The sequence below is a fragment of the Leptosomus discolor genome, chromosome 25, assembly GCF_034619465.1.
Source record: "Leptosomus discolor isolate bLepDis1 chromosome 25, bLepDis1.hap2, whole genome shotgun sequence".
In the NCBI taxonomy this organism is placed as follows: Eukaryota; Metazoa; Chordata; class Aves; order Leptosomiformes; family Leptosomidae; genus Leptosomus; species Leptosomus discolor.
This window is the reverse complement of record NC_141415.1, coordinates 7,344,208-7,362,315: the sequence shown is the minus strand read 5'-3', so window position 1 is coordinate 7,362,315 and position 18,108 is coordinate 7,344,208. Positions and strand designations below refer to the sequence as shown.

At 70.6% G+C, this 18,108-nt stretch overlaps 2 protein-coding genes across 3 annotated transcripts; both read right to left on the bottom strand.

The window, feature by feature from the left end:
• Positions 1–7,600: 7,600 nt before the first annotated feature.
• On the bottom strand, positions 7,601–10,666 carry CDC6 (cell division cycle 6). Its single transcript, XM_086477795.1, has 11 exons — positions 10,456–10,666; positions 9,921–10,139; positions 9,644–9,843; positions 9,329–9,492; positions 9,067–9,173; positions 8,832–8,971; positions 8,650–8,750; positions 8,436–8,500; positions 8,056–8,255; positions 7,804–7,944; positions 7,601–7,690 (listed from the first exon to the last, which is right to left on the bottom strand). The coding sequence occupies exons 1-11, from the start codon at positions 10,664–10,666 to the stop codon at positions 7,601–7,603; spliced, it is 1,638 nt and encodes a 545-aa protein (XP_086333921.1).
• A 1,966-nt stretch (positions 10,667–12,632) lies between these two features.
• On the bottom strand, positions 12,633–17,905 carry WIPF2 (WAS/WASL interacting protein family member 2). Of its 2 annotated transcripts, none has more exons than XM_086477797.1 (7): positions 17,843–17,905; positions 17,189–17,321; positions 16,896–17,027; positions 15,754–16,413; positions 14,157–14,366; positions 13,891–13,992; positions 12,633–12,973 (listed from the first exon to the last, which is right to left on the bottom strand). In XM_086477797.1, the coding sequence occupies exons 1-7, from the start codon at positions 17,903–17,905 to the stop codon at positions 12,933–12,935; spliced, it is 1,341 nt and encodes a 446-aa protein (XP_086333923.1). In that variant the 3' UTR covers positions 12,633–12,932. The 2 variants fall into 2 exon arrangements, with proteins under 2 accessions (XP_086333923.1, XP_086333922.1); XM_086477796.1 differs by having other exon boundaries at positions 16,905–17,027.
• Between the last annotated feature and the right edge of the window lie 203 nt (positions 17,906–18,108).

The window sequence follows — 18,108 nt, the reverse complement described above, 5'->3', positions numbered from 1 at the left end:
CCCGGCCACCGCCATTTCCCCCAGTATGGACACGGGGCCAGGGACACTGCGCTGGCCAGTGGGGACGGTGTCCTTGCTGGTGGGAACGGTATCTGTGCTGGTCTCCCCACCCCGTGGGGGCACACGGGCACCCCAGGGAGCAGCCGCCAGCCCCACGGCGTTGGGTCGTCGCCCCGGCACCCCCATATCCCGCTGCCGGGTGGGAGCCACCAACTGAAATTCCACCTGTCGCGGCCGGGCCGGCTCCGGTTACTCCGGGAACGCGCCGCTCCGGTTACACCTCCCGCACCCGCCGCCAGACGCGCCATTCTTCTGCGGGAACAGGTGCCCCGGCCCCCGCCACGGCCTCCGGGATGGGCACGACTGTGCCACGCTGCCACCAGCGCCAGCACTGCCCCGGCCTGGCTGCCCCAGCGGTACCGGCTGGCCAGATCCTGGATGGAGCGGGCCAGCCCGGCTCAGCCCCAAAAGCCCAGCAGTGCCCAGGCCAGCCCTACCCACCAGCCCCTCACGCTGGGGGACAGCCCTGCAGCACCCCGGGGACACCCACCCACACGCCAGCACTGCCTGCTCCACAGAGGGGGCACCCCCAGACCCAGCACGGCCCCCACCCTGCGGTGCAGCCCCAACCCTCAAGACAAAGCCCAGTGAACCGCAAGTCCCCCAGCCCTGCCCGCTGCCAGGGGTGCCCCATCCCAGTTCCCTCCCGGGAAGCGGCGGGATTGCACCGCGGCAGCCGCTCGCAGCAGCCCCTGGTTGTTTTTAGCCCTGGATGCGGCGAGCAGCCGGCGCCCTGGGAACGGCGTGCCGGGAACAGCGCAGCCCCAGACAGCCCTCGCTGGCTCGGCGACAGCCGGCAGACAAGTGCAGCTGGCTGCGCCGCCGGCCCGCGGCACGGGGCCGCTCGGGACACGACGCCCGGGGCTGGCGTGGGTGGACACAGCGGGCAGGCGGCCGTGCGACACCCCTTCGGACACTGGGATTTGGTGGCACCGTGCCCCCAGCCTGGGCAAGGCTCGCGGGGGGCCAGGATGAGGGCTGGGACTTGGCGTACCTGAGGAACGGCCAAACCACGCTGAGACGCGGGCACCGCGACCCACGGTGCTGCGACCAGGCCGGCGGCGGGGAGGGCACGCGGACGTGTGCCACTGCCATGTCCCCTGGCACAGCCTGGCAGCCGTGGCTCAGCCAGGGGACAGCGGAGGCCAGGGCTGGCGCACGAGGCCCCTCGCCGGGCCCTGCCACGAGCCACCCCCCGCTAAGCCGCCTCCAGCCGCAGGGAGATTAACCCATTTTCCGTAATCAGCACATGTGTCACGGCAGATATGATCGCAGCCCCCCCGCCCCCCCTCAAACGCGCCTGCCGGCACCGCAGCCCTCCCCCCCCCACCCCCCCAAGCCCCGAGGCTGGCACTGCCACCACAGGGGCCCTGCAGCACAGGGGTGTCCCACAGCATGGGGTGCCTGTGGGACTCCAAGCATGCGCTGCGAGGGTGCCACAGCTCCACCAGCTGAGGGCCTCCCCTGCAGTGCTGCAGCAGCACCCCAAAGAGGGCCGGGGGACCCCAGAGCTCAGCCTCCCTCTCAGTGGCAGCACCGGGATCAGCACAGGCCCTCGCCGGAGTGGGTGGCCCAGGGCACGCTCTGCCCGCAGCTGGCGCAGCCAAGTGTGGCACGTTGACACGCCAGAGCCTCCTGGTTATAAATAGAGCCGGAGCCGCGGAGCTGGTGAATCCCAGCGCCGCAGGGCAGGCGGCACCACGGGCCCTCCCCAGGCTCGGCAGACGCCACACCACTCCCGGCACAGGGACCGAGCGCCGGGGACACGGCGGGTGCGCAAGGACAGCCGGGCGAAGCCGAGCATCTCAGCTGGGATGGGGTGTCCACGGGCACCGGGTGATGGGGCACGGGGCCCTGCCCTCCTGCCCGCTGTCCCGGTGCCTGCTGGTGGCAGCTCTGTCACCTGGGGGGGGGAGCGGTGGCGTGAGCGGTGGATGAAGGAACCAAGCACCCACCGGCATCTCTGGTGCGAGCACCCGCGGGGCCACGCGTGTCCCTGCACCGCAGCAAGGTCACCCCCAAGGGCAAGGCGCGGGGCCCACGGGTGACATATGGCCTGGGAGCGGCATCCGCAGGGCCGATAAGCCACCGAGCCGTCACCCGCTAATCCCGGCACTGAGGCCGGCGGTTAGGACGTCGCACCCAGAGCCGCTGGCCGGCGTCTGCCCGGCACCCCTGAGCAGGGACGGCCACCCCCACGGCGGGGGAAACACCCGTGTCCCCCCCAGTGCCCCCAGGGCATCGGGACGGCCCCCACCACCCAACGAGGTCAAAGGTCAGCGGCAGAAATTTGGGGACACCCCGGCTCCAGCAGGCAGCGAGGCTCTGCCCCATCGCACCCCACCACCCCTCCCCCGGCCTGGGGCGCTGCTGCCCGTCCCCGGGGGGGGGGGGGGGGGGGGGGGGCCGCGCTCCCCCCACCCACGGTGCCTCGGCCCGGGGAGCACCCGGCGGGGCAGCCCCCCGCCTCCCCCCCGCTGCCAGGTACCCGCGGGGACTCCGCCGCCCCCGGGCATCTGCTGAGGCGGGGGAGGCGGCGGCCGGCGCCCCCCGCCCGCCCGCCCCCCCCCCCCCCCCCCCCCCCCGGCCCCGCCGCCGCGCCAGCGCCCTGTCAGCCGGGGAGAGCGATGGCTTCCTCCGCCCGCCGGCCAGGAAACGGCGCAGACGCCGCTCCCGCCCCCCAGACCCCAGCCCCGGCCCCCGCCGCCCCCCGCGCTCCCGGCCCCGCTCACCCGCCGGGCCCCGACGTCTGCGCCCCGGCTCCCCCCCCGCACCCCGAAAAGGGGAAGCGGCCTCGGCTCCCACACGCCCCCGCCGGTGGGGGGGGGGGGCAAGGGGGGGTACGTGGCTGCTCGTACCGGAGGGGGGGGGGGGGTCCGGCGACCCCGGGAGGGTCCCCCCTCAGCACCGCGCTCTGTGGCGGTGTCCCGGGTCCCCCCAGGGCGGTGGGGGACCGCAGCCCCCCGCGTCGGGGGTGCCCCGAGCACCCAGCGGGGGGCGGGGGGCAGCGGTGCCGCTCAGGAGCGCCCAGCCAGCCGGTCCCGGGAGGGGGGACCCCCGTGGCGGTAACCGGGGGAGGGGGCCCAGCACCGTCAAGCTCGAGGCGGGTGGGGGGGGGCAAAGCCACAATCCAGAACTGGGCCGGGGGGCAACGCTGCTCCTCCGGGGCTCACGGCAGCCTCTGCCAGGCGGGTCCCTCACCCCCCCGCCAGGATCCCACCGCCGAGACGGAGCGAGGGGGATCCCCAGGATCCCTCCCTTATCAGAGGGGGATCCCCAGCGCCGCCTCCCGGGGTGGGGGGGGGACACACGACGACGACCCACCGCCCTGGGACCCCCAAGACGCCCCTCCCGGACCAAGATCCCCACCCAGCAGCCCCTCCCGGGGCGGGGACATCCCGCCACCCCAATCCATCGTGGGGGGGGATCGCGGGTGTACGGCGGGACGGTACCCACCACCCTCTCCCGGTCCCAGCACCCCCGCGAACGCGGCAAACAACCCCCCCCCCCTCCCCCATAGCCACCGGCACGACGCTGAACGGATCCCACCACCACCCCCCCCCGCTCTATACCCGGTACCGCGACAAGAGCCTCCCTCCCCACCGCCGGGGCCCACTCGTTACCTGATCACGGAGATTTCACACCGAGCTCCTTAAAACCGGGAAGCTCCCGGGGGTGGTTGCATGGCGGCAGAGGCACGGGGCGACCCGGCCTAAGGGAGGGTTGGGGGGGGGGGGGGGCAGAGGGGGTAACGGGGGCAGGGAGGGGGGGGCTTAACGAGCGGCGGCCGCGGCCATTGCGAGTCATGTGCTCGCGGGGAAACTTTACCCGGGGCTGGGCCGGGCGGGGCGGCGGCGGCGGCGGCGGTGGCGGAGGGCGGAGGGGGGGAGAGAGGGAGGACGCCCCGCCCCTCCCGCCGGCCCCGCCCTCGCCCCGCCCCTCCCGCCAATGGGGCGCCGCCGGAGGCGGTGCCCCATTGGCGGGAGGGGCGGGGCGAGGGCGGGGCCGGCGCTACATTGTAACTCTTTGAAGTCTCCAGAAGGCGGAAGGGGAGAAAGTGGGTGCGCGCGCCGCGCGCCGTGCGCGGAGGGGGGGGGGGGGGGGGGGGGGCTCTTAAAGGGGCCGCGCAACAGCAACTTCCTTGCTTCTCCCCCCCTCCTCCCACCCCCTCTTTTTCCCCCGGGGAAAACTGGGGCAGGTCCAGTGGAGGGGGGGTGGGAGGGACACACTCAAGGAGCTCGTCCCGCTTTGGGGGGCGGGGCAGCGGAGTGGGAGCTGCCCTGGGAAGGCACATGTGTGAGGAGTCTGGGCAGCCACAACACATGCCCCCCCCCCCCCCCCCCCCCCGTGGGGGTCCCGGTGGACCCTTGTCCACGCTGCGCTGCTCAGGGTGCCATGTCAGGAGGGCTGGGTGCCCAGCGGGCTGCTCTGAGCAGTGCTTCTGTGCCTCAGTTTCCCCCTGCGGGTTCAGAAGAGCGAGGCGGGACACCCCGGGCCAGGCGTGGGCAGCGAGGCCTGGGCACCCACAGCCCAGTGAGGCCACCGGCCCCCTCCCCAGCACGCCGGGGCTGCCGGCCGCGGCGAGGCCCAGCAGCCGGCATGTGCTCAGCCCAGAGGAATGTGCCAAATCACTCCCAGATGTGTGCGGCGGCCAGGCCCCCCCTACCCCCTCCGTGGCCCACCGGGGTGGCCGCTGGGCACCAAGGACCCCACACCACCCCACCACGGGGCCAAACCCATCACCCGCTGGATCCCGCCTGGCCATGGGGCCCAGGACCCTGCCTGGCCCCAGCCTGGTCCCGCGGCGTCGGGGTGCCGAGGTCCGGCAGGGCGCGGGCAGGACGGCGGGGTGCCGGGGCGCGGGTGGAAGGTGCCATCGGGGCAGGGCTGCGTCCCCGGTGTCCCCATCCCGCCGAGGCCCCTCCAGCCCTCAGCCGGCGTGGGGCCCGGTGTCCCCTCGGCGGGGTTGTGTGGGGTCCTGCCCCGCACCCCGGGCCCCGGTGCCCGGCAGGAGCGCAGCCGAGCGGAAAGGGGCTGTCAGATGGAATCTGGGTGCCGGCGGTGACGGCGCGGCGGGAGGGGGCCGTGCCCGCCACGTGGCTGCTTATGTAAGGAGAGTGCAAGGGAGGACAGGGAGACGGCCGGGGCACCGGGGACACCGCCGAGGGGACACCGGGCCCCCGCCGCGCACACGCAGGCGGGTGCGCAGCCGGACACGCAGCCTGAGGGCCGCCCGCGGCACAGCCGGCCCCTGCCCAGCCCCGTGGGCACCGCACGTGTGCGCGGGAGCCAGGGGACGTGGGCCCACGTGTGACAAGAGTCAGGGGATGGAGTCCCACCGGACCCTCGGCCTCCCCGTACTGCTGCTGCCCCGGCGGTGGTGTGGGGCCTGGGTGTCCTGTGGCCAGCGGAGATGTCCCCAAGCTGCCGGTGCTCCCGCCGCAGCGCTGCCGGCCCCTTGCCGAGCGGTGATGAACGGCTCCAGCGGGAGCTCCGGCACCCGCGCGGCTGGATCCGTCTGCGCCATCGATTTTTCATCCACTGCGGCAGAGAACGGAGCTGGGGCCGGCGCGGCCGCGGGCACCCCGGCGGGCTGGCACAGCGAGGGGAATCGTGTTCCTACACTGTGGGGCCACAGCCGCCGCGCTGCCCCGCTGTTCCTGTCCCCACCCGCACAACTGGGCCACACTGGGGACAGTGCCAGGGCTGGAGACCCTCCAGCCTCACTGTGGGATGCCCAGTATGGCCAGTCTGACCCAGGTGTGGGGGCGCCCCCCCCATACCCTGCTCATGCCTGCTTGTGCAGCCGCCACCTCGCCCAGCACCAGGGTGGGCACTGCAGGGGCCAGGGACAGAGCCGGGGGGATGTGGGGAGCGGGGTCACCGCGGTGCTCGCCCGCATCACCGCTGGCGTCACTGCGGTCGCACAGACGCTGCCAGCCGCTTCCTTCCAGCCGCCGTCACCGCGTGCCGAGGCTCTGCGCCGTAGGGCTGTGTCACGGCCACGGGGCTGAGCGTTTGGGCAGGATGCGACCGCTGACGCCCATGGGGAGCTGGGGGCTCCCTGGCAGCCCGGCCCGGCTCTGCCCACGGTTGTAGGGATCCGGTACCCGCTCAGCCCCACGGCCTGGTGACGGCTGGCAGTGCCACGGTCCCCGCTCAGCCCCATGGTGTGGAGAAGGGGCAGGGACGGGGTCTCCCTCAGCCCCCCGGCACAGTGAGGGGACAGGGACATGGAGCCCAGCAGGCGCAGCCTGACCTGAACCCGCTGCCCCCCCGCCCCGTGCCGCCGCACACGTCCGACACATGGCAGCTCTGGCTATAAATAGCCCCGCGGCGGCAATCGGCTGAGCCGCGCTCGGGGCCCGGCTGGGGCCACCGGCTGCCCCCAGCCCTGACGTGCTGCCCCTGCCTCAGTTTCCCCACCGCTGCCCACGTCAAATGGCTGCTGGGAAAAGACCCAGTGGCCCCTGCCTGCCCTGTCCCCAAGGTGTCACCTGGCCCAGCAGGGAAGGACAGTGCCACAGCGTGCCAAAATGAGGGATGGAAGGGGGGGGGGGGGGGCTGCACCAGGACACCCAGTTCAATGGTGGCATCCAGCGGCCTCACCAGGCTCTGCTTTGGCACACCAGGAACCCAGGCACCCCACCGTGCCCCAACACCCTGCACCCCATCCCTGTCTGGGAGCTGCCGAGGGTCCTGGGGGACGGGGTGGGATGGCTGGAGGGGGGGTGCCGTGGCCAGACACAGGGCACCAACAAAGCCCCGGCCCCTCCCCACTTCCCTGCGCGCCTGGGGCCCCCTCACCCCCCCCAGCCGGGGAAGCTGCAAAATTAGGTCAAAGCGTCTATTATTTAACACAAGCGGAGGAGCTGGGGCCAGGAGCTCAGGGAGAACCAGGGGGTCTGCAGCCCGGGAGGAGAGGGGCTGGAGGGGGACAGGGCTGGGCCCCCACAGCCCTGGGGCAGGGAGGGAACGTGGGGGGGGTGACAGAAGCAGAAGCCAGCACTGAACCAGAACGACTTTATTAATGCCAGGAGATAGAGGGGTCCCCGCTGTCCCCCCAACCTCTGGCTCCGGGGACCCCCTCTGCTGCTGCCGGCACCTAGAGTGGGGCTCGTACCGGGACCATCCTTCCTTCAGCTGGGAGCTTGGGGGGGGCCAAGGATGGGCTGGGAGCAAACGTGTCCCCGGGCTCATAGCAGGGAGCGACGCCGGGGCCAGGATCACACGTGCTGGGGTGGGAGGGGGGCCAGGGGCACCCGTTCATGGCCACTGCTGCAAAGGGGCTGGGGCAGGTGCCAGCCTGGCCCCTTGGCTCCAGCCCCACAATAACAATAACAATAATTATAAAATTAATAAAACCGCCCCAGACCGTGGGCCCCAGGGCAGGACTCAACAAACAATGGCCGAGGCCTCCAGGAACCATTTTGCTGCTCCGGCCACGGCCTGGCCAAACCATGCACACACCAAAATCCCGGCCGGGGCAGCATGGGCCCAGCCCGCACCCAGGGGCCGTGGGGAGGGGGCTGCCGGGGGGTTAGTGCAGCCCCTGCGCCAGGATGCTGCCCACCAGCGCCACGTCCTGCAGCGCGTGCTCCACCGCCGCCTCCTCCATCTTCAGGGAGACCTGGGGGAAGAGAGATGAGAGTTGCTCAGCACCGTGCTGCTGGACCCCTGCCCTGCCGCCAGACCCCTGCCCCGCTGCTGGACCCCCGCCCCGCCGCAGGACCCCCGCGGTACCTTGGCCAGCCGGGCCTCCTTGGCCCTCTTCAGCTCGAGGACGCCGCGGGACTCCAGGAGGGTGACAAGGGACAGACACTCAGCCTGGTCGACGGCGGGCAGCTGCTGCCGTCGGCAGACCTGGCTGTAGGCGTCGTGGAGCTAGGGAAGGCGGGAGGAGGTGTTACGCCGCATCACTGCACCCAAGGCTGATCCCAGGGACACCCACCCGCTCCCCAAATCCAGCCCCAGCAGGGTCCCACCGCCACTCACCTTCCCCAGCATCACCTCCCGGGCGCGCAGATGCCGGGTGAGCAGCAGCAGTGAGCAGAGCAGCACCTTCTGCTGCAGGGGGAAGGTGTCCTGGGCCCCCCGGCCGCTCGCCACCAGCCGGTCCCCAAACACCTCCGAGATCACACGGGAGATGTGCAGGAGCCCCACGCGCTTGGGGACGGGGGACACCGGGGAGTCACCTGTGGGACAGACAGGGCTGCAAGGGACCTCGGAGGGGCAAGAAAGGGGGTTGGGTGGCAACACAGACCAAATGCCCCAGAAAGGGACCTCGGGCCCCCCCATCGAGGCAGCCCAGGGGTACCCGTGTGTCCCCCAGCAGGGTTTTGGCTCCGGTGTGGCGGCTGGCAGCAGCTACTCACCGCTGGGCAGAGGCTTGAGCAGGGTTTGGCTCCGCACCTCCAGCTCCACCACCTCCACGGCACGCCTGGGGAGAGACAGCCCTGAGCGCCGGGCAGAGCGGCCATGGCAGCGCAGGCACCCCTGCCGTGGGCACCCCCAGTGCAGGGGAGCCGTGCGGGGCTCGCGGGGGCCACACTGGCCCTGGCACCGCCGGGTTTTGAGGTAGGCACCGACCTGCAGACATCCAGGGCCTTGCGAGCATCACCAGAGACCGCAGAGACCTTGCGGGCGCAGAACTGGAGCGCGGCAGCATCCAGGACAGGGTCACCAGGCACCTGCCGAGGCACCGTGCGCCGTCAGAGCTGCCCTTCCGCGCGTGTCCCCCCCACCGCGTGTCCCCCGCGCCACGTCCCCACCTGCCCCAGCCGCTCCTGCAGGATGGTGCTGAGCTGCTCTTTGGTGTAGGGCGGGAAGTGCAGCAGCCGGGGGCCACCAGCCGGGCGGGCACCGAGCCTGGCCAGGCTGCGGTCCGTCAGGTCCAGCGCGTTGGCCAACCCTACGGGCACAGAGAGGAGAGAGGAGGAGGGCTGTGCCCCGAGGAGGAACCGGGTGGGCAGAAAGGGGGGACAAAATAGGGTGCCAAGCACTCACCCACGAGGACGAGCCTGGAGCCGGGCAGCCGAGGCCACTCGAAGAGGGTGTAGAGCACGTCCTGCCCCTTGCTCTCCAGCTGGTCCAGCTCGTCCAGCACCAGCAAGCTGTGGCGGGGAGGGGGGAAGCCCAGGTCAGCCCCGGCTCTGCCCCCTGCCCCCGCAGCCCATTCACAGCACCACGGGCAGGGAGTCTGCTGGCCACACTCGGGGTGCCGAGGGGGAACCCCACACCACCCCCCCCCCGGGGGCAGGGAACTCACACCATGGGCCCCTGGGCCGTCAGATGCTTCTCCAGCCTCCGCAGGCCCTCCCGGCCGGCGGCCACGGGCAGGCCCAGCTGCTGCGCCACGGCGGGGAAGACGCCCTGCGGGCTGCTCAGCGACATGCAGTTCAGGACGATGGTTTTGCTCTTGGCGAGTTCGTCCTGCTGGGGACAAGAGCGTTACACCCCTGGCCACCCACTGTCCCCCTCCGCCACCTTCGGCTCTTGCTCCTCCTGCCAGTCCCGCCACCTTCCCCTGGTAATCTGCTCCACCAGCACCCCCAGAACAGGACCCCCCCCGGCCGCGGCGCACCTTGCAGTCGAGGAGGACGCGGCTCAGACAGGCTGTTTTCCCTGTCCCGGGGGCTCCGGAGATGTAGAGGCTGCCGGGCTGGCACCCGCAGACGTGCTCCCGCAGGAACTGCCGGATGACGCCCGTCTCCCTCTCCCTGGCGTGGAGGCGGTCAGGCACGGCCGCATGCAGCACCCGCTTCGCCTGCTGGTAGGAGGTGCCTGTACCGGGGAGGGAGAGAGCTCAGGGGGGGCTGTGGTGCCACCAGCACCCCGTCCCCCACCCCGACCGTGCTCACCTTCCTGCCTGAAGAGTTGGGTGCGGGCAGGCTGCCTGCCGAGCCCCGAGCTCTGGGGGGTCTCCTGCCCCCTGCGCTGCAGGGATGGTCGCGGGCTGCTGGGCTTCTTGGGGGAGGCCGGGGGATCCCCAAAGAACAAGCAGCGCCCCTGGTTCTCCTTGCTGCGCTTGGCCGGGGAGCAGGACAGGGAGCGGGGGACATTGCAGAGGTTGTCGTCACCTGCAGAGGAAGATGGGTCAGCGGAGCAGCCGAGCACATGGGCCTGATCCTGGTGCTCTCACAGTGAGCCCATGTGCGGGCAAGAGGCCACCGGTAACACGGCGTTGCTCTCCCCGGGGGAAGGCTTCACGCTTCAGCTCCCCCCCCCGGCCCCACAAGAGCATCTTTTCCTCCCAAAACCAGGGGAAGCCACAAATGCAGCTGCCCAAGGGATGGGATGGACCTACCCCAGCCCCACACCAGCTTTTGGGAAAGGGATGCTCCCCCCACACCTTTCCCGGGGGGTCCCAAGGAGGGGGCAGCAGCGGGGGCTCACCCAGGCGCTTGCAGGGGCTGAGGGGCAGCACTTTGTTCCAGACTGAGTGTGTGCCGGTCTCCGCGGAGCCCGAGGCCTTGGGGTAGGGCGAGAGGCGCAGGGCGGTGGGGTCGGGGCCGCTTTTGGCCGGGGGGGTGGCGAGGCGGCGGGCGCTCCTCCTGCGGGGGAAGCCGATGGTGGGCTGGCGCTGCGGGCTGCTGCTGCTGGCCATGGAGTGCGGGGGGGGTCTGCGAGCGGAGAGGGGACAGCGGTCAGGAGCGGGGACAGCGGTCAGGAGCGGGGACAGCGGTCAGGAGCGGGGACAGCGGTCAGGAGGGGGGACACCCCCAGCCCTGCGGCTCCCGGCCACTCCTGCCTCCCGCCCCCGCCATATCGCCCTGCTCTGCCCCCCCAGCCCCATTCCACGTCTTCGCTCCTGCCACCCCCCGAGCCCCCTGCTCCCCCCCCCCCCCCATGTCCCCCCATCCCGCCCCGGACCCGCCGCTGCCGCCACCGACCTTCTCGCGCCAACTCAGTCCCAGCTCCGCACTTCCCGCCACCAGGCCCAGCCGGCCCCTCCCCCGCTTCCTCATTGGCTGCGTCGCCCGACAGTGCGGCCAATCGCAAGGTCCCGCGCCAAGCGCGGCGGTCGAAGGAGGGGGCCGCTGCCGAGCAGCCAATCGGCGGCGGCGCGCGGGGCCTGCCGGGAGGCGTGGTGCGCGAGGCACGCTGGGAGCTGTAGTCAGGCCGGGCGGTCCCGAGCGAGCCCCTGCTGCTTCCCCAGCGCTCCCATCCCCCCCAGTGCTCCCATCACCCTCGTGCTGCTTCCACAGTGTTCCCATCCCCCCGCCCAGTCCTGCCTGTCCCGTGCTCCCAGTGCCCCCCATCCCCCCCAACCCCGCCTCCCCAGTGGCGCCAGCCCTGCTCCCAGCAACCCCCATCCTGCCATCCTGCCGCCTCCCAGTGCTCCCAGTACCAGCCTCGCGGCCCCCAGCCCCTGGGGCCATCACCCCCCAGACCCCAAGAGGCGAAGGGTCCCCAGGGAGGCGCAGAGGGTCCCCCCGCCCCAGCCACCCCCCCCCAGCCAGCACCCTTGAAGAGTCTCGGATCTTTATTACTTTTATTTAAATGCAATTTCAAGCTCCTCAGTTTTTACTCTTTTCCCTCTTAAAACAGCCCCTCGCTCGCCCGGGAGGGGCAACCAGCGCTCGGGGAGAACCTTTTTTTTTTTTTTAATAACCTTTATTTAACCCAAACAGCAGCGCTGGGGTGGGTGGGGGGCTCATCCTCCAGAGAAACCCACCCCAAGCGCCCCTCACCCCCCGCGCTGCCTCGCTGCAGCCCGAACAGGGAAAGTTTCCACCGTTGTAGAAAACAAAAACAAAACCAAAAACATAAACCAAACCAAAACCCCCAAAACAAACCCCAGAACGGTTAGAGGGGAGGGTTTAGTCACCCGCAGTGAGCCCGCCTTCCTCCTATGGTACAAGCTTTTTACAAAACACATCAGTAACTACAGTTAATGCCCAGCCCACCCCGGTACTGCGAGTAAATACAGCGAAACCAGCCCGGTACCAACAGTCGGACAGGGTAGTGTAAGGCAAAACGTCAGCCGGAGCCCCCCCCGGCATGGGGACCGTGGCCCCAGGTCCCTCCCCTCCCCCTGCCACAGAAACAGAACGAACGACACCCGCCCCCCCCCACTCCCGGTAACGGCACCCCCCACCCCCGGCTTCCTCCAGGGACAATCAGCGTCTTCCCGTTAAAATGCTCGAGTTTGGTAATTTAGCGTTAAAAGCCAGGCTGCCACCGCCGGGCACCTCCTCGCTCCGTCCAAACCCAGCGGGGGGAAAAGCCATCGGTTCTGGGGAGCGCTGCTGGGTGGCACTGGGGATGTGTCATCCCCCCCCCCAGCCCCCAGCGCTGCCGGGGTCCCCTGGCTGGTCCCGCTCCCCCCCCCCCCCCCCCGGCTCCTCCACTGGCTCCTGTGCAAAAAAAGCAATGGGGTAACGCGGCTCTGCCGGCCTGGCCCGGCTCCCCCTCGCCCGCCGCCGGCGCAGCCAGGGATCCCGCGGCGTGTCCGTCTCCTGACCTGCCCCAGCTCCGCTCCGAGCCCCGAGGAACCGGGCACTGAGCCACCTCTGGTCCCAACAGCCACCCGCGGCTCGGCCTCTGCCCCGAGTCCTCGTGGACACGGGGGTCTCGGCCCAACCGGGGGGGATCTGCGACGAGCGAGCAGGAGGAGAAGCCTCATCTGGGCTTGCCAGCGAGGTCACCGAGTCCCGGGGGGAGGTGCATAGGTGAGGGTGGGCTGGCAGAGAGCGCTGGGCTGGGGGCGTCCGCTCGTCCTGGCGCAGCTGGGAAAACCAAAGACGCTGGGAGTTGCTCATGCAGGGTCCTGGGGGGCAGGGAGGTGGGGAGGGTCTGTGTGAGGAAGGGGAAGGAGAAGGAGGTCCGTCTCTCTCTGCTCAGGAACAATCCTCCTGCGCAGCCCGCTTTCACCTGGGGATGGGGGGCAGAGGGGGGGCCCCACGCGTAGCTGCAAGAACAAGAAAGCCCGTGTTGAAACCAGAACCCGCCGGGAGACACGGGCTGCTGGCACGCACCGCGCCGGCTGCTCCCCCCGGCCACCAGCACCGGTTCGGAGGGGCGGCTCGCCGCCCCGGTGCTCGGCAGAGCGGGCTCTGGCACTCTGGCACGCCGGCTTTCCCTCCTCCACACCCTGCACCAGCTGCCCACCCCCCCCCTCCGCCTCGTACTCCCCCCGCAGAGAGCTGCAGCCTGGGATTTGCGACTCGAACCAGCCGCTGCAGCGCGCACCGAGAGCTCAGGGCTTTTCATATCCACATGAAACATTCATCGCTCTAAAAATAAACGAGCATCCCGTTCTCCCCGGAGTCTCCTCCGGGAGCCGCAGGGCTGACGCGCAGCAGCAGCAGCAGCGGCGCAGCAAGGGCACTTTGCGCCGCGCCCGCAGCGCCGGGGCCCGAGCGCCGCCGCTCAGGGCCCCGCAGCCCGGCTCGGTTTGGGACCAGCAGGGCCTCTTGACCACCCCCAGCCCCGGCCTAAGACCAGCTCCAGCCACCGGGGTCCTGTTTTAACCGCTCCAGCGCCGAAGGCCCTCAGCGCAGGCGGGAACAGGCCCTGCGGCATTTCTCCGCCCAGGCTCAGCAGGGAAAAAGGGGGGGGACGGGGACATCCGCACAGCCCAAATCTTTGGGGGGGCTCCCCGCTGAGCGCAGCAGCTCAGCACCCCCAGGGAGCGTGTGGAGACCCCGGGGCTACGCTGCTGCAAGGAGAAGGACGTGGCTCAAGAACCTGGGGCTCGGGGCGGGCTCACGACGGGCGCTACAGGACCCACCCTGAGCGGGGACAAACCCGCTGGTGTCACCTCCTGCCAGCCTCGGGAACGCAGGACGGGAGCCAGGCCACAGGGGACGCCTCCTCCTGCCTTACCTCTGTTTGTTTTGCTGGGGTAGATTCTCTGGAAGTATTTATATTCTTCTGGGGCTGGGAAGTCTTCGACAGGATGAAAGGAATATTTGGATTCAAAGTCATCTGCAGAGAAGGGGGGAAAACGGCGCGGTCAGGGAGGGGGGCTCTGGACGAGCACAGCCAAAGCTGAAGGGCTCGGCTCCACACCGGGGCTCTCCCCGGCTCGGGGCTCCCCCCGGCTCCAGCCCCCCCCATCAGAGGAGCTCCACGCCCGGGGCCCCACTCACCCAGGAACGCTCTGACGGTGGAGATGGAGTCCCGGTGCCCGTTCCGCACCGGCGGAGGCGGCGGCGGCGGCCCGGCCGGCGTCCTCGTGGGTGGCGGCGGCGGCTTCCCCCGGCTCGGGGGCTCGGCGGAACCGTGCAGTCTGTAAGGGGGTGGGGGCGGGGGGGCATCACGCCCCCCGTTTCGCAGCATCGGCGGAGGGGGCGGCGGGGCTGCAAGGAGAGCTGGGTCAGCACCGCCGCAGCCCACCGCAGCCTGCCAAGGCGGCATCCCCAGGGCAAACCCTCCCTCCGGCAGCAGGGCCAAGGACATCCCACCCCCCCCCCGAGGTAGCTTTCCAGGCCAGCTGCCGGGCCAGATCGCGCCAGGGATGCTCCTACGCGCGCCCAGAGCTGTCCTGCTCCCATCTGCATCCCTCCCGCCGGCTGCAGCGGAGGGGACCGGCCAGCCCGCTCCCCCACAGCTCCCCACCCACCCGCAGCGGGGCTGCTCCAGCCCCTGCCACGCTCCCAGCCCACGGCCAGACCCGGGTCACCCTCCGCGCAAGAGGGGATCCGAGGAGCAGCTACGAACGCACGAGGGGTTGAGGGCAGCGGCTCCACGTGGAGGCAAGATGCTGCCTGCCGGGACGGGGAAGCCACGGCCGCGCTGCCACCGGGGGGGCTGACAGGACCCACGGCCCCTCCGACCCACCTCTCGCTCCTGCCCGGCCTCCCACGGATGCACAGTGGCAGTTCGTGCTCTTCATTAGGCTAATTACACACAGACTAACGGAGCAGATCCCCAGCCGTAAACTCGAAGGAGGGATTCTGGCACGGCCGAAGGACAGAGCGGCTTGGCAGGGGACCAGGCGGGAGCTGCGGTCTGGACGCGGAGCCCAGGAGCGCGGGGAAGGGGGGGCACCAGGGCGAAGCCATCACCGCTCCCGGCAGCGAGGACACGCTTGCACCCAGCCACATGGGCACGGGGGGGGGGGGGCGGAATGACAAGCGGTTTTCAACGAGCCACCCCTTCGAGGGGTGCCCGACACCAAAACCCCTGCGCCAGCGGTGACCGAGGCTTCACCTCCAGCTGCGCTCTGAACCACCCAGTGCCAAAACCAGCCCGGAGAAGGGGCAGGACAGTTCCCCAGGGCTGAGCGAGGGTGTCTGGCTGCACCGCCGAGGAAAAGGCTTCTCCTCGCTCTGCCACAGCTTTTTGTCACGGCCCCAGTGACATTTAGGAAGCTACAGGGAGCGGCCGCAGCGTACACAGCTCCGGCTCCACCACGTTCTCACCTCCCACCCCACCAGGACACACCAACCCCACGGGCAGGAGGTGCCCAGCCACAACCCACCGCCAACCTCAGGCCTGAAAGGAGCTGGATAAACAGAGGACAGGACCAGGGACATGTATGGAAGGTGACAGTCCAGCTGCTGCCCCTGGCTCAAGCCCTACGCTGGCTGCCACACGCAGGAGCCTCGCTGCGCCCCAGTGCTGACTCTTCCCCCGGCACCTCCCGTCAGCCCCCGAGCACCCCACGGGCAGGCAGCCGGAGCCACCGCGGCTGCTCCCGGGGAGGAAGGAGCCAGGGGCGCAGCAAAAGCCAACGGTTCCTACCTGCTCCCCGGCTGGGGGGTTCTCTGGCCGGCGGAGGGGGGCGACTGCTCTGGAGAGACGGGGAGGCTGAAGCGGGCGGCGGCGGCGCCAGACCCCGCAAGGGACCCGGCGTCTTCCTGTGCAAGGAGTTGTGTCTCTGCGGCAGCTCCGGGGCGGACTCGTTGATGGGGCTGGAAGGGCCGTTGGGGACACCGGGGGGTTGCCGATAAGGGGGCGGCGGGGGGGCGAGAGACTGGCCCTGAGCCCCCGATCCCGTTCGTATACTGACTGGGGAGGGAGGGGGCTTGATGGGCGGTGGGGCGGGGGGTCCGTCCCTGCTCACGGGCAGTCGCTGTCCCGGGGTGGGCGGCAGGGGCTTCTCCCGGTTGTAGGAAGCCCCCTTGGCGCTGTGTGCCGGAGGTGGGGCGGGCGGCGCGGCGGAGCGGCGTCCCGGCGGGGGAGGCGGCGGGGCGGACGAGCTGTGCTTCATGCCGGTGCTGCCGGCGGCGTTGGGGCGGGAGAGGTCCGGCAGGGAGGGCCTCTGCGTGCGCGGCAGCTCCGGCGGAGAGGCCCGGCTGTTGTCAGCATCATCTTGAGGTCGGCTGTTGGTGGCCGGCACCGGGGGCCTGGGGGCGGCTGCTCTGGCACCGGGGACTTGCAGGGTTTGCTTACCGGAGGGGTCTGCGGGGAGGGAAGGCAGAGTGACCGGCCGGGCACCGCACGGGAGCCAGCGAGAGCGACGTGCGCTCCGTCCCCCCGAGCCTGCGCGGAGCGCGGGGCAGCCTGCCCGCTCGGCCGAGGAGGGCCAGACCGCAGGGAAGGCTGTCTGGCACAGGCAGGGAGCTGGCACCGCGCTCAGCCCCACACGGCTCCTCTCTCACCGCTGCTATTTGCTCCCTGGCTGGCTGGCAGGCAGGTTGCCACAGAAAATAGCAGAAACGTTCAGCAACGCACGCGACTCCCGGGCCCTCCGAGGGGGTTTGCGTTGCGGGACGCCGTGGCACGGGGAGAAGGCAGCTTGCCTGCGGCCACACGGGGGGTGTTGATTTGGGGTTCCTGCCTCCCACCAGCTGAAACCCCCCAGGAAAACGCGGCAAGGTCCTCCACCCGCCTCCTGCTCGGGGAACCTCCCCGGGGAACCCCCATGCCAACCGCAGCCAGACGGCCATTACCTGAGCTGTCCTTCCCTCCCACGGGTCTGAGCTTGGGCACGCCGCCTTGGAAGAGGCCGCCCTTCGGCTGGATCGCAGCGGAGCTGGAGCCGTAGCTGCCGCTGCTGCCACTGCCCTTGGGCTCTGAAAGGAGGCAGAGAGGTTAAGCCTGGTATTACCAGCTCCTCCAATGAGGAGCCACTGGAAACCAGATGGGTGAGAGCCCAGAAGCCACCCTGAAGGGCACAGCAGCACCCAGCACAGGGCTGAGAGCCTCTCGGGGACAGGCCAGGGGGGTAACTCACTCTCGAGGATTGGCGCGCTCCGGTCGTTGATTTGGGTCACTTTCTTTAGCTTGGTCCCTTTACAGATGTCCTGCAGGAGGGCCCCGCGGCCCCGCTGCTCCTCTCGGCTCAGTTTCGGCAGCTCCGTGTTCGCCTGGAGACAAGAAGCAGCTCAGCGGGAGCTCCCGTGTGCACAAGGACACCCCGATCTGCAGAGCAGGCACAGCCCAACTCCACCTTCCCACTCGTCCCCCGCTGAGCCCAGAGGCACCCCCGACCCCTGCCAACAGATGAGCCTTCTCCAGGGGCGCTCTTCCAGACAGGGCTGCCCCAGGAGGTTACGCTGCTCTTCTACAGGGCGAGGTTGAGACCCCGTCCTACCTAGACCCAAGGCGCAGCTCAGCTACAGCCGTGTGCAAGAGCCCCTGCTCTCCCCCCCGCATCCCGAGCCACGGTGGAGCAGAAGACACTAACGCAGAGAAAAGCCACGTGTACAGACTCTGCTTCAAGGGAAACTGAGGCACAGCCCATGGGTCACCAGAAGCTCTCACAGGCTGGACTTGAGGAGGTCCAGAGACAACACAGGGGCCCCTGGCAAGCAGCAGCACCACGTGAAGGCAGGCCACCTCCCCACCCTACAACCAGCCAGGCCACCGGGCAGCGAGAAGACCCTACCTGACTGAAGGTGGGAGGCGGTGGGGGGCCAGGCGGCGGCGGCGGGGGAGGAGGGATCGGCATCCTGGCCCGGCTCCCGGCGGCTCTGGCTGCTCAGTGCTGGGGACAAGCCTGGTCACTCATGCCTGCGGGCAGGGAGGAAGCGGTCAGGGACCGGAGGGGAAAGCTGGCGAGCCGGCCACAGGGAAACACAGCCCCGGGCTAGCGTGCTAGTGCCCTGTGCCTGGAGCTCCTCGCATGGGGCTGCCCTCTCCCGGCTGGCTCGG